A 26,592-nucleotide genomic window follows, 5' to 3' on the forward strand; every position below is an offset into this window, starting at 1 on the left:
ATAGATATCAATTCTAAACAACTCAAGGAAACTTTTCTGCCATTCAATGGCATCTTCTATTTTCCCATTTAAATGCACAAATTCCAGGAATCTCATTAAAAATTCAATACGCACAAGGCAAAAGCATGAAACAAATAGTTCCACTGCCCATTAGACGAAATTATTCAATCAGCATTCGCATAACTATGAAATTGAAGTCGAACACAATCCTAATTTACTCCACAGAGACCCACAATTGCCTAACCATAACGATTTCCCTGCTGCCATTGCCAATCAGCCCGAGGCCATCAAATACAATCTATCTCATTAAAGGAAGTTCCAAGGGAAACAATTTAAAGCTATACTCTAGTTTAGAGCTTAAAGTCGGATATGGATGGCATTAGAGAAACACGCCCCCGCCACCCTCAAAAAATGTTTGAGTGCTTTTATGCCCACGCATGCGTCGTCTTGTATGGGGGAGGATTGTACCCTTGGACAGGACTCCAATTCAAAATGGCTGCACAAATATTTGGAAAGGGAGTGGTACACCGTACACCGGACGAGCGGAGGGTGCAAACTGTGTTTGCTGTGTTCCTGTGCTGTTAAGCCTAACTGTTACTGTCGCAATTCATTGAATTTGCAGGGCTAATTAAACACGTTAACAACTGTCGCGATGCGGTGAGCCGTGCAGGGATAACTTGCTCTAAAGATCGTTGTCGTCGTTGTCGTCGTCGTCCAGACGCCAGCCAGTATCCAAGAAACCCAAAAAAAAAGAGGAGACAATATTTCCCTTTGAGTCTCCTAGTCTGGACTGTGATTTTGTTGTTTTTTTTGGCTAAAGACCAGCGGCTTGGTAGCTGTCCATGGGGTATCAGAGTCTGGCCGGACTAATGCGAGTCGACATTTTGCCTGGCGCCCAATCAAGTGTTTCCAAATTGGGTTAGCCCCGAAGCACCGCACGGCACCAGAGTCGAGTCCAGGGCTTCGTGGAAGGGTCCCCAAGAGTGCCTTCCAGGAAGCCCTAGCACTAGCACTGGCACCGCAGCCAGGGCTGCCAACTCCGCACATTGCCTGCCTGATTCCTCTCGCCAAAATGTTCCGTTACGCTTGGAGTGCAAGTCCTGATGCGCCGCCCTCTGAGTGAAATACAAAAACTCACTCAACACGCTGTGCAGGCCAGTGAGTGCCTGCCCTAAGGTTAGAGCGAGAGCCAAACACGTCACAGCCGAAGGGCAAACGGGCACGCAAAGCGAGACGGCAACAGCGCACCACGATCTCGCGTTCGTCACGGAGCAGGGGTGGAGCAGGGGAGAGCGAGAGCGAACGACGGCGACGACGTCGACAGCTTTGTGGGTACGAGGCGATGAGCACCGAGCACCGAGCAGGCAGCTTTAAGTCATATTTCGGTCGAGAGCCACAGTGGACCACAGCGACATTCGACAACGGTACATACGACAACGAAAAAAAAGCTTCCGACCCGTCGGCTCAGCGAAAACGCAAAACAGTGCAGAACGAGACGTGGAGCAGAAAAAATACATTCATTCATTCACATCGTAAAAAATTAATTTGGCACAAATTAATTTGCGTAACGGAACTGCTCGATTAACACAATTTAATGTTTATTCATCGCATCATTCGAGTGCTGTCGTGCGCCGTGCAATAAAAAACGGAATAATTATTCGACATTTCAGTCAAACAAACAAATTTATAATTGATCCATAGCTGTGTGTTTGTGCATTAAAAATAATAAGCAAAAAGTCTCTGCCATGGCCAGGAAACTTTTCAATTGTGAATTGTAACATTTTCAATGTGCAGCTTTCGACAGAGTCACAGCAGCAACTACAACACCTGGAATATGTTGTATAATGTACCCTGTCAGAACTTTTCAACACTGGATTACTACAAAGTGAGTAGAGCGAAGAGAACTTTTAATACATTTAAACAGGAGGGAAGGAAGAGATAGATTTATTTTATGTCTCCTGATTTCAGGTTCAACTTCCTCTCTCAAGTTTAACATTTTTTATTCCTTTATCGTACCATCTTTGCCAATGTTTTATCTAAGACTAGACAATTACCAAGATATTGCATGAGGTGTATATTTCTCTTTCATTTTTCTTCGACCCTTCGTGGTGCGGGTTCCCTGGGTATTTGTCTTACTGGTCTACAGGTCTGCGGTACGTCATGAAAACTCCCACCATATAACAGCTTTTAGGTGCCTTTGTATAGTCTTTGCTTTTACTTAGACCACACACACGCACCACATTGCATAACCAACACGTTTCCTCCCAAGCTGAAGCCAAAAATAAATCCAAAGCAACTTCTATGTCTGCAAACCTGACTCCGGGCAGTACTCCAGATCATATTTTCCGCATCAATTATTTATAATTACTTTTGCTTCTGCTTTCTGCTTCTGGGCTGAAAGATTTGCTGCAGATAAGTTCCACTGTACAGTGAACTGTAAGAAATCAAAGATGCTACTGCGCATTTGGTCGTTTCTGATCCTTTAAATGCTGCGAGCAGACAATGCAGGACAGTAGTCAAAAGGGAATTTTCAGCTTAAGTGCGCACAAAAGGGCACAAAAATCCTGTCGATCGAGTGGGAATCATTTGACCAGAAATAAAACCACAAAAAGGGATCTTGAGCCCAAGAAGGCAGTAGGTCAAGGGCTTGGAGATCTCTCGGAGATCTAAAAATTGTTCCCGTATCCATGAACCCTGAACGTCGTCTTTCAGTGCTGTTTGCTTTGATTGACAGTTCCAGGACTGCTGGAGTTCTGTCTATTGATTGTCAGCGTTGCCAAGGCAGCAACAGCTTCCTCACTCTCTCTCCTTTTGGGCATCCCATTTACGAGTGAGGAAGGAGTCCCCCAACAGGGCCGTAACTTGAGCAAAGTTTTGGAGCAAAGCAATTTGCGAGGTTGTTGGCGTTGCCAGGACAAACAAAAGTTTTTCCTTTCTCTGCCATCCAACAAAATGGCTTCCATCGATGTGGAAGGCACTAAGCCAAAGGAACACAAACAAAAAGCGTCACTTGGCGCCATTTTGTTTGTCTATTTGACAGAAAAACAGAGAGACGACACACAAAAATCTCATAAATGCAAATGCAAAAAAAAAAGAAAGGACGAAAGGACCGCAGAGGCAGAGACAGCGCCAGAGTGCTGGTTGAGGCCATTAGCAAATAATTTCAGCGAAAAATGTTATTCGGCATTGTTCCACACTCACAGAGAGAGAGGGATAGAGAGAGAGAGAGAGAGAGAGTGAGAGAGAGGGACAGACATGAAATGCCGTGAGGATAATTTCATTGAAATTTGAGTAGTCGGAAAGGAGCAGCAAAATGTACAAAAGGACATACAAACGCGCCGTGCCATGCCATGCCATGCCGTGCCGTGCCGTGCAGATGCCTTGCGCTTTTCGGTGCTGCTGTTGCTCTTCCATTATAACAACAAACAATGCGGGATGGATGCAGAGGGGGGGAAGGGTACCTCAAGCAGGGAGCATAAACATTTCAGCTGGGGGTCCCCCCCTCACGTCTATAAGGGCGTGGGCCCGCAGGACTTTTGCCTCTGTGGGTTTTTACCAGATGAAATAAGGATTTTAATTCGTTTTCCGCTGAGCTGCGCTGCTCATTTTGTGGGCACCTCTCCATTACAGCCACGCCCAAAAAATTAAATTTTAAATGTTTTCCTGGGGGATACCTTTTTGAGGGAAGTCCTGCTGCCAAACTGGGACTCCAGCTTGTGGTGCACAAATGTCCGGCTCCGTCTCCGGCTCCGGCTGACATTTTTACAGCATAATCTGTGAATCAGTTTATCCCCTGGACATCTTTCTCCTCTGCTGCTGTTAATCCGCTTTGTCCTTGTGTCCCCTGTGCACTCCCTCCCCGGCTTAAGTGGCAAATGTTTGTCTGGGGCGTGGCACAGGAAGTGCAGAATCTGCTTTTGTGCATCTCCCAGCTACCTGTTACAGCAGCACTCACAGACTGAGATCTAAAATGAACTTGTTTATTTGTTTACACGAAAGTTTCGCCAAGCTGTGATCTTTCGGTAGCAAAATCTGCGCAATATTTCGGTAGCCATGGTCTGCGATAAGAATAATAAACAAATCTCCGATGATGGAGCAGCTCTGCCTGGCACGAGTTTTGTATACGATTATGATGATTATGCTCGTTGTCAACGTGATTTCGGGTTCTCTGTTTATTTAAGAGGAACCTCAAGAACCCGCAAGAACAAGCGCAAAAGTTTCCCAAGGAATTCCACAGAATAATCAATTTTTTAGCTTACCTAACTTGGGGCCCACATCCCCATTCTTTATTTATTTGTAAGATTTGTGCCCCAAAGAATTCCACTTAATTATCAGAGTAGAGTAGAGTTTGCTCCCCCTTTGGATAACCTTTGCATGTTGTGCGCTTATCGCTTACTTTTCGCCTGACATAATTCGTGATTACTTGAGAAAACCACAAAAATTGTGTGGCATAAATTTGCATGTATAATACTTGAGTTACATGCAGGAACAATATGGGCAGAGCTGGTTTATCCCTTAGGCCCACTCTTGATGTCCTTTTGTTTGCCATAATCCGCTCAACTGGCGACGCTGCTTAGTCCTTTTTATCCTGTTTTATGTCGCCTGTCAGCAGCAGCAATACACCGAAAGATGTACAGGAAATTAGAGCAACCTGATGGCTGATGGTTGTCCTTTCCTTTCCTTTCCGGCTGGATTTCAATCTCTAATGCTCACTAATGATTGCAAATATTTGTGCCTCAAGAGAAGGATTTGCTTTGTGTCTGCCCCGCGGCTCATGACTCATTGTGCGTCTCTTGGCTTGCTTTGGTTTAGTTTGGTCTAAATTTGAATGGTAGCAGCACAGAAATAAACCAGCAAATGAGACAAAAGGTCTGCACGCAATCAATTGTCACTTTCGACAGCATATTTTGAGCTGCCGTTTGTCTATAGATAGCCCAGCACTTTCCTATATATAGTACAGAAAAGAACTCTTTACGGGCCAGATCAGCAGATTATCGACAGTGAGTCCTCCATTCGTTGAGTGATCTAATATTGTACGTCATGAAAGTTTTTTGCTGGGATAAGTCTTTGTCATATTTTTGCCTGATTTATTCTCCTTACTGGATGCTCCATAAATCCTAGCATACTTTTAAGTAACAGCAAAAAAAAACAGAGAACCACGGAGAACCAAGTAACATCTGTGGCAGAGCCAAAGCACACCTCATAGCCGACACGGCGACGCATCTGTCACATCAAAAAGCATCAGAGAATCTTACAACGCTGCGGTAATTGGTGGAGCGATGGTTCTGATGCTTACACAAATTCTTGTTAAAATTGTGGAAAAAATAGATATAAATGGGAGCTAAACAAATGAGCAAAAGTGCGACGAAATGAACTTGTCATAATTATTTGACAGTTGGGGTAAATGTGTGGCTGCTGCTGCTGTTCCGCGGCACTTTAACCAGCAAATTGATGTAAAACATTTTGTAGGAGAATGGAAGGCAAAGGGGTACGATATCCGATTCGGTTTACTTTGAATCTCCTTTACAGTGTCACTGCCAGAGGGTTGTGCGGGGTCAAGTGGTCGCAGCCTGTGAAAACAAGACTCGACTCGACTCGACTCGACTCGACTCCATCTTGCGGTTGCGCCTCATTTCCGGTTCAATCAAGTGGCAGACAGCTTGGAGCATGATAAGATTCTCCGACTGGGGACTCCACCTCTTTCTACATCTCTCCGGGTTTCACTTAGGTGTGGCTGTTGTCAGTCAAAGTACGGGCGCAGACAGGCAGCTGCCCTTTCCACACACCCAACGGCAATCCCAACCCCACCCTATACCCCTACCAATTAAGCGGTTTTTTCTGAGACAAATTTGTGCGACCTTTGACTCGACTGGGTGAGGGGGGAGACAGTCCTAGAACACAGAAGAATGGGGCAGAGGAAGCCATTGCTCGTTAGCAATCGTGACAGTTTTTTTTCTCTCTCTTTTTCTTGAATTTGTACAATAATTTTTACCACGAAATGCATGGCCTGTTCGGGGCCTGACCCGGTCCCGAGCAATTTTCCAGGCCCTCTCTAAGCAGCACAAAAAAAATATCAGATTTCCTCGTTGCACATTTTCCTTCCATTTCCCGGGGCTCTGGGAAAAAGTGCAGCAGCAGCAGCAGCGGTGCCAGTGGCAGTGGCAGAAGCAGACTTTGGACAATTGGCAGCCAAAATGCCAACAAACAAATCATTCACATTTTGCCCATTGATTGGCGAGGCGGTAAAACGAAATTCGATATTCCTACGATATTCGGGATGGGATCGAGGAGAGTGCTGAGTGGAGTGAGTGAGTTTAGCCTCCGATTTCGATAAAGATGCCCATGCCAGGCAGCACCTGTTCGCAGATGGAAAGTTGTCCCCTCAACAGTTGGTTCTGTAACTTAGCTTTTCCACACTCTCTGTTCACTTTTCTAGCAATTACATTTAACGGAAATAATCAACTATTTTTGCTGCTACTATTTTTGCACAATTGTGGAACAGAAGCAGCACAAAAGTTAAATGTGGCCAAGGTCTGCCGGGTGCTGGGTGTAACCGATCCGTTGCAACTTTAGGGCTGCCACATACGATGAAACTGATAGTCGTTCCGGGCGGGGGACGGGCGGAGAGATACAAGTATTCGGTTGCCAGTTTGCCAGTTTGCCAGTTTGCCAGTTTGCCAGCTTGCCAGTCGAAGTGTTGCACACAGTTGGCACAGTTTGCGGTTCAGAAGGGAATCTCTTTCTGTCTGTAATGAAGTGATTTCTGGCTAACTTAGGCAATCATTTGGTTGGCCATTCAGCAGGTTTTTTTTCTTGCACTGATTTCAATTGGGAAATACTTTAATGAAAATAAATTCACATAGTACCCTCTACCCTTCGTTATGTAATGGAACATCCCAACCCATCTGCCCTGCAACTTTATTAACACACAAAGAGCTCTGCCTGTCTGCTGATTATAACCAGAAGAAAAGGGTTGTAGCACCTTTAGAAGGGTTAAGACACACCTGAAGGGCTCAACAACCAACTCCTTGAAGGGTTGCATCCAGCAATCAATGATTTTTAATTAACAAACAAAGCAACCCAAATTTCTCAGACATTTTTCTGTAATAATTTTTAAGATATTTTCAAGCCAAAAGTTGTGAAAAATTAAAGGAACTTTTTGCAATCGTTGAACCTGAACCGTGACATCTTGGGAAATGAGGTCAACATTGTTGTTTAATTAGAAGACAATAGCTGTCAATAGGATGGCCCCTAGACCCAGTAGGAAGTTGGAAAAAGTCAAAGGTTGAGCGGCTAATTGCAGGGCGGAAGGAAGGAAACGCGGGACTGCCAGCTGTGAAAAAATCTTATCCACACTCAATCTTAATGACTACTTAAACAACGACAAAGCCCGGGGATGCGGAGCTGCCCCATGGTGTAGCTGCAACCCCCTGTTCGAGCATCGAGGACTCAAGTGCGGCACTTGAGGCAGCTGTTTGGCACTTCGGATGACTTTAATTTAAGCCCTGGGGTGCCATATATACACAAAAACCTCAACATTAATAAGTGTTAATAATTGTGTATGTTTTTTTTTAATGCTGCACCAAACTGGATTGACACGCCCCCACCCCGCTCGGTGACAGAAGAACCCACCCAAAAAGCGGGTCTACTATAATTTCACATCACTTTCGGAAAAGCGAATTGTGGGGGAGACCGGTAAGGGTGCAATGATGATGATGATGATGATGATGGGAGAGGATGGAAAACTCAGCGAGCTGAAACCAAGTTAGAAAGTCCATCCAGAGGAGCGTAACATGGATAGGGTACGGGATGGTACGTGTACGTATATAGGTATAGGATTACCATCATCCATAACATTCGCAGCATACGGAGCCGGAGCATCCCCGGGGGTCTCCGATGATTTGTTGCTGCTGCTGCTGCTGCTGCTGCTGCTGCTGCTGCGGGGGCAAGTTTACAAATTCAATTTGTCAGCGATGCCTCATCGTTTGCCGTTGCCGTTGCCGTTGCCGTGAGGATTCCAATTGGGATGAGACTAGGCTTGGCAACGCTTAACACAAAACAAAACGGGAAACAAATATTGTTAAGGGTCGACAAAGGGATACTCTGTGGTGTAGAGTCAATAATTGCTGCTGGAGGTATGAAAGAGTCTTATGAAAGTTCTCTCCTGCACTTCACCATCTTATCCACCCTTTGAGTGGCTGCATTCTCTGCAGGTCCAACACACCCTGCCGTAGTCAACCTTCCAGGGTACTGGGATCATCCATAGCATATGTTCGCGTTGCATAGTTGAGGGCGCATTTGCTTAGGGCTCGGCGAGGCGTGAGTATTTAATTTTGTTGTCGGTTGTTTCGCGTTTTGACACGCGCTAGACGAGAGCGCATAATTAAATTAATTAGAGAGTCGTTCCCACAGGTAAACCATGCTGTACACCCACACCACCAGAGCAATCACCACTCTCCTTCATTCTGTGCCACAATCCACTCTATCACGTACTGCTGGCTGCACTACCCACACTCCAGGGCGCTCGCTGAGTTTGCTCATTCCCAGTGACAGGCGACACACTTCTCTCTGTGGGTGGGCCAGCAGGTTGCTGGGCATGGGGAGCGAGGAGCGAGGGGGTTTTGGTTGCCAAGAGAACGCCACATAGAGACTCCGGGAGGTATCTGGCTTTTAATGAAATTCCTGACCAATGTTTGTTTTACTTGGCGGGTCACCATGGCGATTCCCGCTCTCGCTCTCTCTCTCTCTGCTCAATCCCCCTTCGGCATGACCTCCCCATCTGTAACACTCCCAGATCGGCACGTGCCCGGAGCACAAACACAGGTTCCGCATAATATTCTTTTCCCTAGAATGAAAGCATAAACGAAGCGTTTCTGGCTCTACCCTGGTGGCCATCATCATCATCATAAGCAGCTTCAATCATACTCATGATCGGGATCGGGGATCGGGGATTGGGGGCAAAGTGAATAGCACATAGAATGCAATTCCTGACGCGGTTTATTTTTGTTCGCCCACATACAATGCACTCCACACATCACACTTCAAACTCCACAGTCCGCAGTCCGCACAGTTCAAGTCTTTGTTTTTCGTTCTCCTCCTCTGCTTTGATTCATAAAATCAAAGTTTATGTTCATCTTTTTTATGGTGCCAGCACAGTAGTTATTGGCCACACACTTTAATGATCCATAAAATGGTTGTCTCAAAATCTAAAATCTCAAATCTCAAATCTAATATTTTGAATGATTTACGACACTATTTAGCTGCGACTCTTGAACAGCTGATGGTCTGAGATTTCACTGCATAGAAGAGAGTTTTATTTTTTAAATACAAATATTTACACAAGTAGAAAATTCGTTTCCAAAAGGGAAATACTATACCTGTAAAGCTATGAGTTTTTCGCAAGTTTCTGTAGAAAAGATATTGTGGGGAAAAGCGGATCAAGGGGAAGTATAAAGCGTTTCGGTTACACAATCTTTTGTTCATTTTCATTGAAGAGAATACAAGAATTCCCTGGCAAAACGAAGAAACCCCAAGCAAAAGCATCAGCATAAACGGGGAGTAGGAGTAGGAATAATGGAATAATAATTCTTTGCTTCGTGCCAGCATGCAAATGAAGTATTTATATATATAATTTTTCTGTGGCTCTCCGCAATTTTGTTTTTCTATTTTTCATTTGTGTGGTTCCATGGCTCAGCGATTGCCAAATGGCTCTAGGAATGCCTCAGAACATTGGCATGTGCTGACACATAATAAATGTCTCTCTGTAATCAGCAAATATTGACCCACTTCTTGGGCGAATGACGCATTCCCCGCGCTGACTTTTGAACTGTGGAAAAGCAGAGGGAAACTTGAGGTAAGCAGGAACACAGAGACCCCAACAAAATGACAAGAAACAAGCCATTCAATGTTTTAGAGCCTGAAGTCCTTATCTAGATGTGCAACAGGAACAGTCAGGGCCCAGATCAAGTTGTAAGAATGCGAACATGGGCAACAAATGTGCTCGACTCAGGTGTTAAAACTTTGGCATTAAAATGGCGCCCGCAACAGGCCGGCAGGCGATGCCCGTATACTAGCCGCTGGCCAGCCTCTGCCGATCCCCCTGGCTCGGGTGCTGTGTGTAAAATTAATACAACACTCGGGGAGGTCCAGGCCGATCAAAACCGAACGTAAATCTTAAACACTTTCGGGCCCTGCCCTGCCCTGCCCCGCCGCCACAGCCGAACTCTGAGCCACCATTGTGTGGCAGTCGCACGATCAGCACGTTCAACAAAAAGGGGCAGGGGCGGAGGGGGCGAACAGGATGGACGATCGGCAACCGGTCCACGACAAATGTGCAAGTCTCAGCAACATGCCAGACCACGCCAGACCCCAAGAAATATCTGCAAATGCAGCAAATTATGCGCAGATTTGTTTACAGAAGATGCTCAAAGTGGGGATCGTTAGGGGGAGATACGAGTTTATGCTCTGGACAGGACAGGAGCAGAGGGTTGGAAGATGTTAGCGCATACCCACTGCTGCTGCTGCTGCTGCTGCTGATCATCGTAGATATAATTGACGACATGTTGTCTCACGATCGTGCTAAAGCGATTAAGGCAAATTTAATGCCCAAGTTGGCTCAACCATTTCCTTCCCAAGAGTTCATCGAGGTTCCTTTAACACTTTTTGAAGTGTGGGCAAGAACCAAAAGGATTACCCTTCCGCCTGGAAATCGATAATTAAGATTGGCCCTTTGACTCGCCCATCGATTCGAATTACTTTCGCCAGACATTTGTATTCACTTTCTCCCCAGTGCCGTGTCTGCTGAAGGGAGTGAGTAAGCTTTTTGCCGAGAATTCCACTGCATATGAGTCGAAATTTGTTTTTCCAACTGCACTTGCTGCTGTGTTTACGTGAAACCTCATCTGCAGACACTCGAAGTGACTCTCAGACGCCTGACGACTGCCGACTCCCCGTCAATGTTTGTTTAGACGACTGGGCGAAAAAATTAAGTGTTAAATCAATAAAAAATCGTTTACATGTTGTTTGCAGCCACTGGCGTCGGGATTTTATATATAAATAAATAAATGTGCGACTGTGGATTGTTTATGATACGACAGGAGGAGAGTTTCTTAATAAGTAATGTAATATGAAGGTTTGAGGTTTGAGGTTTGGCAGCCAGAATTTGTACTGCAAAATCAACGAAATACAGCTTCAATTGTACCCTGAAACATGAAGAAAAACCTCTCAAAACCTTACACCAAAATGAAAGCAATTCCTTGCCTTAGTTAACAACCATTAAAACCATCGCTCTACCATCTTGTTTATTGTTCCCAATTACCAGTGAAAGTGATTCACGAGTGTGGGGGCCCTCTGTGATTTTGATTAGATGCCAATTTGTTGGGTCAGACATCAGACATACCCGCCATACGATGTGAGATATCGTGTATCGAGGGACTACAGCCAGCACGCTTCGTCTCGCCTTACATGCCCCATACATAAATGTATTTAATACTATTCGAATTCGAATTCGTATTCGTATTCATATTCGGGGAGCTCCTTTTCTAATATGTTACGGATCCATCCACACCACACACAAGAGCGAACCAATAACTTTTTGGAGCGTCTTGAATTACCCGAGATGATTGTTTTTTTTGTTTTGTTTCGAATTTTATGATTGCCATAAAATGGCTGTCGGTTCCCATTGAAAATTGGGAGTATTCGAAATACTCATCTGATTAGTTTATTAATTTGTATAATGTGCCAGCAATGGATGGATGGGCCACCAGAGCATCGGATCCGCATCGAATTGTTAATTAATTTATGCGAAACACATTGGAACACGATTTTGGAATGGCGTTGGCCCAGCGGCATTGTTCGCCCGCATCTCGTCGCAAAGAGTGAAAAATCTCCAAGACTCCAAACAAAAACTTTACGCATGGAAAAGTGGTTGTTGGTTGTGGAGGACCGAGCACCCCTTGTTCCGAAAGAGGCGGAGTCTACCCATGCATACCCGTGTGTGTTGGTGTGTGTGCGGAAAAGAGTCGGCCATATGCTCATCGACTGCTCGCACGAACTCGTTCCGAGTGCCCGCCGCCGCCATCCAATGCTGGCATTTTCACTCAAACATCAGCCACTTGAGTGTGTTGAGTGCTGAGTGCTGAGTGCTGAGTGTTTCCCCGGGTCTGGCTGGCCTGGTCTGACATTCATTCGATTCGAGCCATTCAAAGCGTACGCTACGGGAACCGGTCGAGTCGGTCGTCGAGTTTCTCTCTCTCTCTAGAACCCGAAAATCTAATAGATATTTCTCGTGTGTTTTACTTCCCATGTGATGTGTGTTTTTGTGCCTCATGCTAATCCACTGTAAAGGCTTTTGAGTGCGAAACATCTTTATCCATCGGATCATCGGAATCCTACCTCCAATTATTCGTTTTTGTGTGTGTGTTTGTGTGAAAGTTCTTCAGAATGGTCACCCTCATGCCCTACAACTATGCAGCGCCGCGTTGCGGATTAATTGACAAAATGATCGAGCCAAAGGTAATCATCAAATAATCACACTTAAATTTCTCAGATTTTCAAGATCTATTCACAAGAGAAGAAGCTCTACAAGTGATGTGGAAAACCACTTTCAGTCTGTGGGCTGTGGGCTGTGGCTGTGCCGTCGGTTAATGTTTTGCGCTATTGCCATTTGCTGTTGCCAATGCCTATGGTTATTGTTTTTATAGCCATTGGCAGCAGCTTCCTTGGTGGTGTTATTGTGGGGCTTCTCCTAGCTGTGGGGCAGCCCGAAGAAACCAACTCTAGTTTGTTAAGGAGATGAGAGATCAGAGCTGAGACTTGAGCTGAGAGTTTGAGGTTGTTTACAAGGGGTTTTAGTAGAGGAACTAAGTAGAACTTTAGTAGAAAACTCAAGACATAAATGAAAGCAAGCTTCTACCCATTAAAATACTTATTAAAGATTAAACAAAATCTTGAGATTATTTTTAAATATGAATAACACTTCACATTCGCTTTTTTAACGACTTCTTTTCACCTTTGAATCATCCAAAATAATTATTATTCATCAAGTATTATCCCCATTAAAAAAGAAAGAAACATTTGAAAGACTCTCCCTGAATGTTGTGTAGGTGGATACCTAAATGGTTATTAAGATTATAAACATTGTGCACCTGACCACGATTGTATTGTATTGTATTATCGAAAATCATAATCGGCTTAAATTGGGGATCTTGAAGCTGTAAAGTGAGGTTCTGCTCTCTCTCTTCTTCTCTCATCTGTTAATCATCTGTTAATTACAAGCTATCGACATTTCTTATAGGTATTGGAATTTCCATTGAAAACACTTTTTTTTCCAAATGAGCATCTCAATAAGATTTAATGGAACCAAACCACATACCAGACACACTTACTACGAGTAGTCGTAGCCTTTATGGCTGCCTGAACCTGCCATAGCTCTAAGACAAAGTAAAATCTTTAAGGAAACATCACGAACATCGAACGTCGAACGTTGACTTGCATGGGGTTGGAGCAGGAGGCAGCAGTGGGTTCCACAGAAAGTACAGCTGGATGTTGAATGTTTAAGGAGAAATATTAATAGAGCATAAATTACAGCACTCGCACAGGTCTCTGTGTTCCGGGACTGGGTTTATGAGAATTTAAAGAGCCTGGCCCACAAAAGCCGGACGCTGGGCCACAGCGTCGAGCAGCGACATTAATCACATTTTAATTAAGTTTAAGCCGTAATCGTAAAAATTAACACGCCATAATTCAACTGCGACAATACGCGCTGCATGTAATTTATGACAAAGAGAATAAGTCTGTCCAAGAGCAGAGAAGAGCATGGCTTGGCATGGCTTAGGTGGGGAGCGGGACTGTTGTAGAGTCAAAATATTGATTATGGCCCCAGCGATTGACACTTGGCGATTGTTGATTATACGATGATTCGATGATTGTGGCCCCGAACGTAATTAACGTGCCAAAGTGTTAAAGGATGGTCGCACAGGTCATGCGGTTGGGGTGGGGGATAGGGCCCAACGAAGAAGAAACAAATTTTGATGCTTATCGAGCGAGCAGGCGGCCCTGAGCTGAGGATGGGGGTATCCCCGAAACGGAATCGGAGTTGAAGTCGAAGTCGAGGAGAATCAGAGTCGGGTCGGGGGCATGGGCAGGCTTAGGGCCAGGTTAATAAAAAATTTGTCGCCGTCTTCTTGTCGTCTTTTGTTTGCCTGTGCCTTATGTCTCCCAGCCCGTTCTCTCTGTCTGTCTGTCTGTCTGTCTGTCTGTCTGTCCGTCTGTTTGTGTGTTTTAATCTTCTTCTAAAGCAGCAGAAGAGACAAAGAGATTACGATCACAGGAATTTCGTTAAAGATGCTCGAAAACAGGTCTACAACGAGCACGGCTCTCCCTCTCTTTAGTTCCCTATCTCCCTCTCTCTGTCACTGTCTGTCTCTCGCACTCGCTCGCTCCCGCTGCTGCTCTCTACAGCTTTGACCAGCCCCCTTGCACTCGCACTCTCTCCCAGTGCTGATGCTCTCTGCTCTTGTCCGTGTCCGTTGACTGTGTTAATGTTTACGTTGTCAGCTTGTGCCATAAATTAGTTTAGTAAAAGGTTGCATTTGGATCTTTTCTTCATCTCCTGCAAGCAACCCACTGCACCGCTCTCCTCTCCGCACCACTTCTCTTTTTTCTACCTTCTTTTTTTGCATACGAAGGAGATTGAGCTTCGAATTCGGATTCGTATTCGTATTCGGATGCTCGTGCAACACGCAATGCTCAATGCTCGTGGTCGGTCCACCAGGCGATGCGCGGCGTTGAAACGCTACCGTTGAAGCGTTCGTCGCTGAAGCGCGTGTTGCCCGGCGACAAATTTGCACACCCCCAAGCCCCCCAATGCCCAACCAAACAGATGATGGACAGTGCGTGCGTGTGGTCATCGGTAGAAGCTGTCAACCAAGAGCAGCTCAACTTTTTGTTTTGTTTTTTTGGAGTGCTGCTGCTACACTCAGAGGGTGGGTTGTGCGAAGGACAGGAGACATTCCAGCACCTGGATGTGGGTTCGGGTCTCTGTGTCTGTCGATTTATCTGGCTTCCGTTCGATTTGCATAAATTTGTTTGCCGCTTGGACTTCCCTTCGCTGTTTTTGGCATTTGTCAAACTTACTTAGGCGCTTAATGCTTTACGCTTTTAGGGTTGGAGTGTAGAATCTTTTATTAATTTTACTCTTTCCCTTAAGTGTTTATTTTCTATGCAGTCTCCTCTTTTGCTCTTTCTTCTATCCTTATTCTCTCTCACCATTCCGCGCTTCTTATCATCTAAAGCTCCTTCTCTCTCGCGAAATATATCTTCGTGACATTTTCTTATCTGCTCGCACCACCTGCTGCGGCTGCTGCTGCCGCACTCTTTCGCTCTGTTGTGTGTGTGTCCCCTTTAATGGCGCCGTGCATCCGACAAATTCTGAGTAGTACATTTTGAGCCCAAATAAAACTTTTTCCCACGCAAGTTGCGTTCGAAATTCGCTGTCGCGGCAGTCAGTGGCGATGGAAAATTATGTAAAATTTGCTGTTTTTTTTGGGTGGAAAGACAGTCAGTCAGTCCATAACCCAAATAAAGTTTCGTTTGTGGGAAGTGCAGGTGTCAGCATTTGCGAGGGGAGACAGCAGACGCAGACCGCCGATCAGTGTCTGAGGTGGAGAGTTGTTTATAAACAAATTCTTCCCCTTTATATAATGCTATTCTTTTATTCTGTCTGGTATGTTTTCTTAACTAAATTTGTGTATTTTTGTTCCATTTGATTTGCAGGTTAAACGTCCCAAGACAGAGCACACGGATACACATGAACGCAATCGGTAGGTACACACCCACAAGTCCGAGTATTTCCCAGTCGTATCCCATTCGAGGACCTCGCAGCTGTAAGCGTAGACAATTTGTAACAGAAAGGAAAGGAAATGCGTCTGACACTTGGTCAGGGTCAGGGACAGGGATATTCAATTGGTTTCAATTGAAATGAAGCGACAAGAGGGACATGGGCAGGGGCACAAGTATTTTGCATGTGGCCCTCACAACCTGACACATGCCTCGTTTTGAACGGTTAAAAGAATTCAGTGCACGCTTCAGATGTGACAAAGCCAAAGACAAAGAAGATGAGCGGAAAAAGTGTCAGAGCACTTAACACTTGCCAAGGGGCAGAGCAAAGATTTCAACTACTTAAATGGGCTTCAGGGCGGCAGCAGTTGCGGCTTAGTCTTAAAGACTTCAGCTCCCCCTCTGCCTTTCCTCCACTCTCTCTTTAATTATGTTCATTATAATTTGTGTAAATCTCCCATTGGCTACCACAAAACACCATCAACGGGTGGGCGTAGATACACTCAAAATGTGGAATCACTCAAACCCCCCAAAAATAAGCAGCGCACGCGTCGTTTTTCACAGGGAAAATATGCTTTCCCTTCCCTTCCCAGCTTCCCAGCGCCTGCTCCCCTTTTGTGTGCTCGCAAGATAAATGTCTCCCTTTCCCTTCACCCAGGCCCAAGGAAAATCATCTCGAGGTGTCAGATTCCGCTGGAAATTGGGCACTTAATTTACCTTCCTATTAAAATTATGAAAAATTGTTACAAATTTTCTTGAAGGCAGAAAGATGGGAGCACAGGGAAAGAAAAGGGGAGAACACAAGGGGAAAGAATCGTTGCAGAAGATTTAATTCTATAAAAAGGGGTTCCAAATTATCTCATTATTATGATTATTTTGCTCTGTTTGCTCTGAAGACTGTGCTGAATATTGGGGGGAATTTAGTTGTTTTGGATTCAAATAGAAGATTTAATTTGAAGAAATTAAGTGTAATATTTTCATGCAAAAGTAAGACATTAAGAGCTAGAATATAACATCAACGTATGCAAGACGAGTGTTAGGAATTTATATACGAAACTGCGATAGAGATTCACTTGCCAATGACAAGAAGAGGTCACAGACAGACACAAAGAATAGGCGCACATTCTTCCCACATCGCTGGGGCTGGGATTGAAGCTGTGGCGGGGTTGCCCAACTGATTGTTGTCTAACGGTATTTTTGTGTGGTATGCGGGTGGGGATGGCAACTCCATTAAATTTAGCTGACGAAAAGGATTGTATTACCAGAAATACTCCCCCATTTATCTATGCGCTCCCTCCTTTTCCACTTACTTTATTTTTGTGTCTGAGCATTTTTCATTGTTTTGATTTTTTTCGTTGATTTATTCTTCAGTTTTGGGTTTTATTTGATTTTTATTGGGGCTGGCGGCCCTTTGGGTTTGTTCAATTGGTGCACTTTTCGTTTTAGCGGCAATTGTTTCTACTTAAATATTAATAATAATAGCAACGAGGGTAGAAAAACACAAAAGAGCACAAGCACACAAATCGTAAAAAATAAAAAAATATTTGTCGCCGTTCTTTTTGGGCATTTTTGACATTTGCTGCACACATGTCCCCGCGACGAGCAAGGGGCGGGGGCACAGTTAAACGGGACTTGTTCGGGGATTGTCCGCACATGCCAGGGGCAGGGCAAGGGCAGCCAGAACGAGCCTCTCAAGTGGCCCGCAAAGGCAGCCCGAAAAGCGATTTCCTTTGCCCAACTCTCCTCAGCCCAAAATCCAAAATCCAAATGCAAGTAAACAACGCAGAAAGAAAAAAAAACCAGCGAGAGATCGTAGAAAAATATTTATAACACTTGACAAGATTTTTAAAGAGCCCTTTAGTCTGGGTCTGGGACTGGGACTGGGACGGAGTCTGAATCTGGCTCTGGCTCTGGGACACACTTGACTTCGGTTATGGTGCAGGCCGAACAACGTGCCGTTAATTTTATGGTTGTTTAAAGATTATTGGAAAACATTTTACGAGTTTCCTTAACGAGCGCAAAGGTTCGTTGCTGCTTCGGTTTCTCTCACTCTCACTTCGTTCCTGTCCATGTGCATTTATTTGATGGATTCCACTTGGGGATATGCAGCATTCGAGTGTGTATGGGGTTGGTGTTGCATGTTTTGATGAGGTTTTGTGTGTCTATAGAGGATATCAAACACCGTTAGCCCATTCCTTACTCATCATTTGTGTTCCTTGTATCCATTACAGCCTCTGCAATCTCTCCCAGCAGCAGCAACAGCCACACACCCAGCAGCAACAGCAGCAGCAGCAGCAGCAGCAGCAACAGAGCCAACAACAGCAGACACATCCCGGCACCGTGTTGGCCAGCAATGGACCAAGTAGCGCCGGGGCCACCATGGGCGTCGGTGTGGGCGTTGGAGTCGGCGTTGGCGTGGGCGTGGTTGGACAGTGCAGTCCACTGGGACTGCCGCCACAGAGTCAGCCGCTGCAGCCGACAATAAGCTCATTGGCCTCGTTGAGCGGCCACTATGCGGGCAGTAATCCGCACGTGAACGGCAACCCAAATCCGAATCCGAGCAGCTGCAGCCTGGCGGCTGCCTCCAGCTTCGCACAGTCGGCCAGCAGCAGCTTCTCCACATATCAACAGGCCGGCGGCAGTGCGGTCGATGATGGAGTCAGCGGTGGATCTGTGATGTCGCACTGGACGCACGATGGCAGTGGATCGGGTGCCGCTGTCAAGTCGGAGTCCCGCAGTCCCGGCCAGCAGGTGCATGCGGCGCTGGACAACGGCGTGGTGACGTCGGTCAGCAGTGGACCCAATCTGTATGGCTGCAGTGCCGCCAATCCGCTGGACAGCAGCACGGCGGCGGCTGTCAACTCCTCGGCCGTGGCCGCCGCTGCTGCGGCCGTGTACGATGGGAAGCACGATTATTACTACTACAACAGCATGCAGCAGTATACGCCGCCGCCGTTCTACTCCGGCTACGGAGCACCCTATGCGGCGGCCACGGCTGCCCGGCAGGCCAAGATGGAGCCGGGAGCAGCGGCTGCGGCGGCTGCCTATCTGACGCCCACCTATGCCAGCGGCGGCAACAACAACTCGCAGCTGTACAGCAATCCCTACGCGGGCTACAACAACTTTGCGCAGCAGGACTACGGCGGCTACTACAACGAGCAGTACGGCAACTACTACAATCCGGCCAACTACTCGCCGTATGCCGTCAGCTCGCCCAGCTCGAGTGCCAGCCACGGGCACGGTTTCCATGTGGCTGCCAGCTCCAATCTCTCTGAGAGCCCCACGGACACGCACTCGACGACGCCCGTGCACCATGCCACCCACTCGCCGCACTCCCCGCTGCCGATCTCACCCAATGCCGCAACGGGCCTGGCCAGCAGCGGCCCGGCCAGCTCTGCTGCGGCTGTGGCAGCTGCCGCGGCAGCTCTCAATTCCAGCGGGGGCAGCAGCGTGGGAACGGCGGGCTCCTCAAATGCATCGGGCACCAAGACAACGCCCACGGGCAAGACGGGACGAGCACGCGGCAGGCGCCACCAGCAGCCCAGTCCCACGCGCAGCACAGCCTCGGATACGGGCAACAGCGAGGCGGTGAAGCAGCCGGAGCGTGTGTTCGTCTGGGACCTGGACGAGACGCTGATCATCTTCCACACGCTGCTCTCAGGCAGCTACGCGAATCGCTATACCAAAGACCACAGCACCCTGATGACCATCGCCTTCCGCATGGAGGAAATGGTCTTCAACATGGCCGACACGCACTTTTTCTTCAACGAGATCGAGGAGTGTGACCAGGTGCACATCGACGATGTCAGTTCGGACGATAACGGCCAAGACCTGAGCGCCTACAACTTTGCCACCGATGGCTTCCACACGGGCACACCACCCGGCGCGCCACCCAATCTCTGCCTGCCCACGGGAGTGCGCGGCGGCGTGGACTGGATGCGCAAGCTGGCATTTCGCTATCGCAAGATTAAGGACATCTACAACAGCTACAGGGGAAAGTGAGTAATTAGAGCATATTCCTGTAGCACTTTTCACTAACTTTTCTTTTTCCTTGTTCCAGCGTTGGCACACTGCTGGGTCCCGGCAAGCGTGAGGCCTGGCTGCAGATACGCTCGGAGATTGAGGTGGCCACCGATAACTGGGCGACACTGGCGCTCAAGTGCCTCAGCATGATTTCACAGCGAGAGAACTGCGTCAATGTGCTGGTCACCTCCACGCAGCTGGCACCAGCGCTGGCCAAGGTGCTGCTCTTCGGACTGGGCAGCATCTTCAACATCGAAAACATTTACAGTGCGCACAAAATTGGTGAGTGGAGAGCAGAGAGATGCATTCCAAATCGGTGCTAACCAGTCGTCTTTTTTCTGTAGGCCAGGAAACCTGCTATGAGCGTATCGTGACACGCTTTGGGCGCAAGAGCACCTACGTGGTGATTGGCGATGGCGCCGAAGAGGAGTCCGCCGCCAAGGCCATGAACTTCCCCTTCTGGCGTATCTCGGCACACAGCGACATACGCGCCCTATACACAGCCCTCGACATGGGCTTCTTATGAAAGGCCAAACTGTGAATCGGAAGTAGAAGTGCAAACAGAATTTGGGAGGGACGCTCGAAGCAGTTTTGAGTACAAACGGCAAAATGTTTAACTAATTTATTGAATGTGTGTGTATGAGATATGGAAACTGTAAACTGTAAACCAGCGCAAAATAATTTAATTATTTTGTTTAATCAATTTATAATTTTAATGCCAAGACTTTATTGTATTATATAGTTTTAAATCCAATCCTAATCCAACTTTTTGCAGCCAGCAAGCAGCCGCACGAAAATTGTTTCAATTGTATAATTAATGAATTAATTAAACTAACGATATACGTATTTAGCACCTTAGAGTAGCAATCAATACCAGATAGCAGACCGAAGCGGATCGAAAGAATGGGGCGTGAAGTAGCCCCACAGATCGATCGGAGCAAACACAACAAAAATTAGTTTAAAGTCTTTAGTTTAAAGCGCCTGCAGGGTCAGAGTAAACATAATTATAAATAAATAATTCGACAAAGTGTAGTATTCAAATTTTAAATAACTATTATATAGCTGCATATATTAAACTATATTTAAAATATATTTAAAAAAAAACATTAATAAAAGAGCAAAACCAACTACTACAAGCGTACTCTTCCTTCACAAATATACTTATGTATATATCACTAAAATATCAAAATCGGACAGTAAATGATGGAACTAAAGAGATTTAAGAAAAGCTAAAACTAGTAACACGCAGTTTGTACATTTGAGCTTTGCGCCTACGCGTCTCTTAGCTGACAAAATCTCACAACTAAGTAGCTTAGTTTAGTAGCAGCCAGCTTTTGACACAATGAAAAAAGAACACAAAAACCTGCGAACCGTCTGCTGCAAAATGTACCGAATCATATCCGATTTATGTTGAATCATCCGACTTATGTCTGATTCATGTTAATTTATATCCGAATAAGATCAAGTCAAGTAAAGCACGCAGTTAAGCGACAGAAGTCGGATATAAAATGTAGGCAAAAACCCTACTTTTCTTTTCGTCGACAGACACTTGGAGGCGCCACTTGTGCCATGTAAAATTACACATGGCGCCGCTGTCCATTCTGATGTTTGATCTGGAAAGTATGCCTTGGTATTTTATTAATCTGACTAATAATTCAGCCTTATCCGAAGATCCAGGAAGTGCCACACTTCCCTGTGTTGGCGATAATTTCCCCGATCCACGAAATGAAGGCCCAGTTAGGATGATAATTCCCGAGACCCTGATTGTTTTCGACTAGATCTGTAAGCAGATTAACTTTTTTCCAGCACTAATCTTTAAAATTATGATTCACAAAATACCGACAGCGCTTTAATTTTAATTTCATTGATTATTCACTTGGTAATTTGCTTAATAAGTGTAATTTATGCAAATATTGCTGGATTCTTTATCGTTTATCAAACTATCCAATTACTCACAATTTTGTTTGTTTCCAATTTGATCGTACATAGTATTACTGGGTCTTCGTTTTTGAAAAGAAAAACGAATCGAACTTAGTGGTAGACAATAAGGACAAGTAAAGTATAGTACAATTTTAATTACAATTACAACTAAATAACCATAAAAATAATGTATGTTTGTATGCCTAGGGAAACTTATGCTTAGGAGTCGAGTGCCCATTGCTCATTTATCGAATTTCATTTGATCAACTTTCGTTTTCTAGTTTAGGAAATTCGTGTCTAAATTAGCGTGATTTACGTTTTGATTATAATATTGCACAATATTTGTGTGTTTGCCAAACATTTTGTTGTATAATTGCTCACTACTCTCCAGAACAGAACTGAGCTGAACTGCACGTTGGTGTTTTTCTTTTAGTTAGTTACCGACCGATGCTGATACGTTTAGATACGTTTGTGTTAGACGCTAGATCACTGGATTTTCTATGCACTTGTCAAGCTGAATTACAAAAGTTTCATTTCATTGCCTAAATAATTTACATCAAAAAGCCAAGTAAACAATACTAATACTAAGTTCTCCTTTCTCAGTTATTGGGTTTGCTTAAATGCTAGGCCTAAACTAAATGATATTCGACTGGTTTTCATACCGTTTTACGCTGTACTCTTGACGCTGTTACGCTCTACACAAAATTCGCCAATTACTAAAATTATGCATTTCATATTGTATATATTCAGTATAATATTATTAATAACTATTGCTCAGTTAAGTGTGTTTGCGTGTTTAGCAAAAATGTGCCAGCTATGAATCCGAGTTTCCACAATGCATTCTCATCTCTTTCAATCTCGGCTCACTGTTCCTCACTGCTTTTTCTTTGCCCTTCCTTCCGTTCTTTGCCTATTTCTCTTTTGCTCGCTCAACACGACGATATCACAACAAAATGTACCAAGTAGAAGAATTAGTTATCATTATCAGTTATCGTTATAGATAGATCAGCTAACACTAATGCCGCTTCACGTAAACGGCGGCGGCAGCACCATTGGATCGAAACTCAACTGAAGGCTGGAGAAGTTGCTGAAGTTGTCGATGCGACGATAGCCCCACAGATCCATGGCCTCGATGCAAACATCCTGGATTTGCTTGATCTGTAAGACAGATGTATGAATAATGCAGCCCAAAAGTATATCCTTGATGTACTCACCTCATCTGGCTTTAGATCCTGCATCCAATGGAATGGCGCTGATCTGGAATCACGATACGTGGAGCTAACGCCGCCAATATTCACCTTGGTGTGCGTCTCCAAAAACTCCTCCACAGCGGGATCGAATGGCAGGCCATAGAACTGAAGTATGTCCTGGGTCATTTCACTGGGATTCAATGACAGATCCTCATAGCGTAAGGTTCTACCGAAACAAAAATATCTGGCATTAGTTTTTTGTGGAAAGTAAATAGTTGGGCGGCTTACCTGAAACGCGATGGATACTTCTCCAGCAGCATCTCGGCTGTTTTGTAGTCATCCTGCAGATCCTGGCACACCAGTCGCGGATCCTCGCAGTCCTCGTGACCACCGCACCACACACGATGCCGACGCGATTGCATCGTTCCACGCGGATCCCTCACCAGTAGAACAATCCGCACATTGGACAGACTGTTGGAGAGAAAGAGAGCAACGATAGAATCAGTAATCATATAGCATACAAATATCTGTTTGACGAGTGATATATAATTGCTGCCGTGGCTGGCGTAATAGTTGTGCACGAAGCCGTGAAGTTCACTTTGCCATAACAATAGTTGGAGGCAGACTTGGAGTTGGAGTCGGTAGTCGGTCTTGAAATTGGCTTTCAATTAAATCGAATTAAAACTTCTATAATGGCCGCATAATTAGCATTTTAATGAAGCCCAGCACGAGTCTCGTTCCAGATGGGCTTTAAGCTAAATGTAATCTATCTTCCTATTCCACCAACTCGAAACTGTTTTTAATTACAACACTCAAAGCGATGCTCCACTCCATCCTCGCCAGCAACTGCCACCAAGCAAATGCATTTGCTGAATTATTTCATGAAAATGTTTTGCCTAAGCGGATACTACGAAATGCTGATAAAATGGCAAACAGCGGAAACAGCAACAGCACGGGAACGTGGCGGCTCGAGGGTTGTTGATTGCGGTTGTTGGAACTGGAGCTGGATCATTAGTTCAGGGTCGGTAATGGGTTTGTACTGCGGACCAGAGGGCCGGCTGTAGCGCTGCCAAACCAATAATCAATTACAGTGGGGCCTAAAAATAAAGATACAGTTCTAGATACCACATGCAGTTATCTCTACCGCAACGAACAATTAATTGCAATTATTAAACTGATTTATATGGACAGTTTTCATTAAATTCCCTGAAATTCCCATTTCTTATCACACCTGCAAAAATACCGAAAGTCTGTACCAAAAACTTTGTACCGAAAACATTGTACCAAAATCTTTGTACCAAATAGGCAAAACAGAATCAAATCTTATATTTTGTTTAAATTTGGCAAATTTCGTATCTACTTCGAGTATCTATAAATTCCCACTTTTAAAATTTCATTAGCAGTTGTCTGTGGGCGCCATCAAGGCACTCCCCAAAAATCAACAAGCGTATTGCATGCATATATTCAAATCATGAACTCCCCCGTTATCCGCAGCAGGGAAGAGCATCATCATCATCATCATCATCATCAGAGGCGGCAGCCGTAGGGCAAGAAAACACTTTTCCCTTCCTTCAACCCAGAGGTTAGGTTTTCCTCTGCACCCACTTAACCACAATGCTAATGAGTTTGTGGCGGATTGGAAACAATGTAAACATCTATATAACATACACATATGTACAAATATCTAGCAGCTCTATGTTCCAATGCATATAACATGTAGTCACATCTACAGCTTACATAGTATACGAAATATATCCGCATCCGCAATGAGCACCCGAATGTGATAAATGGAAACGAGCATTCCACAGAGTTCATTCTCAAGCGAGGGAAATGTGTAAAATGAAAACGAGCGAAAACATTCGACTAAAGTTTTGCAGTGGGTTGTCGTTAAGCTGGCAAAAATAGTGTATATAAAACTGAAATATCGGAACAATAGTAGATGAAACCTTGCGTTACCCAGAACTTAAAAAAAAGATTGGCAGCTGCTGTTGCTGTTGCTTCTACTGTAGCGTGTACTTTGAAGGAAGGGCTCTGCGGCTGTGGCTGTGGCTGGGCTAGGCAAAAATAATAACCGTAACACTAACAAATAACAGAGGGCTTTACTGCCACTGCCAGTGCCATAGTCAATGGCTTACTGGCAAAAGCAACAGCTGCAGAAATACCGAATACCAAAAAGTTTGCAGCAAAAGCAGCAAACAGAACAAAAAGCAAAAATCTACACCAAAAAGGAACTCAAAAGCCAACAAAATGCAGCGAAATTGAACGAGAATTAAATTACAGTTATAGCAAACCACACAAAAATGTAGTACAAAAATGAATGTTTTATTCTTTAATTTAAGTAAAGAACTTTCTACTCTTTGAATACAAAAACTAACAAATTAAAGTCTGAAAATGTAACAAATAGATAATTAATTATGCTATAAATAAACATTCAATTTAAAATACGAGCAAACGGACATGTATTCATTTTTGATTATTTTCCACCAATCAAACGAGTATATGACACATGCAATAGGCAGAGGCTTCGACCAAATATACGAATGTAAATTTTTTGTACATATATCTAATTCGAAATATATGCTAATTAAATATTTTGAACAAACAGCGTAGGAAACATCAATTGAACACGAACTGACATTTGCCATTACATCATGCACAAATTAAGTCGAAAAATGAATTTCTTTATAATTGCATTTGAAGTTGAATAATTTACGACAAAGTGCACTTGACGATGGACCAAATGGAATAAGAGAAATAATAATAAAAAGAGCCATAAAACTCCGGCACAAGGCTAGGCCATGAATTTCACTTTCGATTTGGCCAAGTAACTGGAGATGGTTTCTTTTCATTTTGTATTTGGTAATTATGCGAATATAAAAGAGAGACACTTGTGGGGGGCTATAAATATGCACAAAAAGTTATGCCACGATGAAGAGTTCTTCAAGTGTACTGTTGGATATCAAGTGGATTTCTTGCTATTGGATTTTGGACAGAGAGTTGCTCTATATAATAGTTGTTGCGGGGAACAGAGTGACTTCAAAGTAGGCACAATAAATATAGATACAGAAATGCTACTCTTAAATATATTTTACCCAATTTTCAGGCAGCTTTTAATTGTTATTTATGTGATTCTGCCTGGTGGCACTTAATGAATGCAATTATTTTACTTTATTTGTTGCCAATGATTTTCAATGAGCCTCTTTAACACTTGCTGGCCATAATTCAAGAGTGCTTTTAATTTAACTTTAATGGCTAATGGCTGAAATGTGCGCAAATATATCAAGAGCTTGTTGAATGCATTTAACCCTGAACAAATATTTATGGTATGAAATAACGAAACTCTCATGGGATGCGGAGAGTGAGAGAATCTGTCAAGAGATAAGTACTACCAAAATAGTTCTGCAGAGCAAAAACACTTTGACCCATTGACAGAGGCTTTTGGCAGCACACAAAAAAAAGCACAAAGAAATGTAGTCGTATGTCTGCCATATATTTATGTACATACATATGTACAGTGTATCTCTGAGTAATTTTCGTTTGTTTTTATTTTTATTCCATTCCGTACTGCGGCAGTTTTGCGGCATTCTGACACAGTTTCTCAGAGACCAAAAGGAGAAAATTT

At 44.5% G+C, this 26,592-nt stretch overlaps 2 protein-coding genes across 3 annotated transcripts in view; one reads left to right on the plus strand and one right to left on the minus strand.

Moving 5' to 3' along the window:
* Positions 1-1,382: 1,382 nt before the first annotated feature.
* On the plus strand, positions 1,383-20,940 carry LOC117584369 (developmental protein eyes absent). Of its 2 annotated transcripts, none has more exons than XM_034273206.1 (5): positions 1,383-1,885; positions 15,775-15,821; positions 18,069-19,835; positions 19,898-20,142; positions 20,205-20,940. In XM_034273206.1, the coding sequence occupies exons 1-5, from the start codon at positions 1,787-1,789 to the stop codon at positions 20,384-20,386; spliced, it is 2,340 nt and encodes a 779-aa protein (XP_034129097.1). In that variant the 5' UTR covers positions 1,383-1,786; the 3' UTR covers positions 20,387-20,940. The 2 variants fall into 2 exon arrangements, with proteins under 2 accessions (XP_034129097.1, XP_034129098.1); XM_034273207.1 differs by lacking the exon at positions 1,383-1,885 and adding an exon at positions 12,200-12,513.
* Positions 20,941-22,053: 1,113 nt separating this feature from the next.
* LOC117584191 (carbohydrate sulfotransferase 4) overlaps positions 22,054-26,592 on the minus strand; it is a 32,100-nt gene continuing 27,561 nt past the window's right edge. Inside the window, exons 2-4 of the mRNA XM_034272958.1 lie at positions 23,259-23,441; positions 22,995-23,196; positions 22,054-22,938 (exon numbers count right to left, since the gene is read on the minus strand). Coding sequence (XP_034128849.1) covers positions 22,807-22,938; positions 22,995-23,196; positions 23,259-23,441 — 517 coding nt within the window. The 3' untranslated portion in view covers positions 22,054-22,806. The remainder of the gene's footprint in view (positions 22,939-22,994; positions 23,197-23,258; positions 23,442-26,592) is intronic.

This window comes from Drosophila guanche, unplaced genomic scaffold (assembly GCF_900245975.1).
Source record: "Drosophila guanche unplaced genomic scaffold, DGUA_6, whole genome shotgun sequence".
Classification (NCBI taxonomy): Eukaryota; Metazoa; Arthropoda; class Insecta; order Diptera; family Drosophilidae; genus Drosophila; species Drosophila guanche.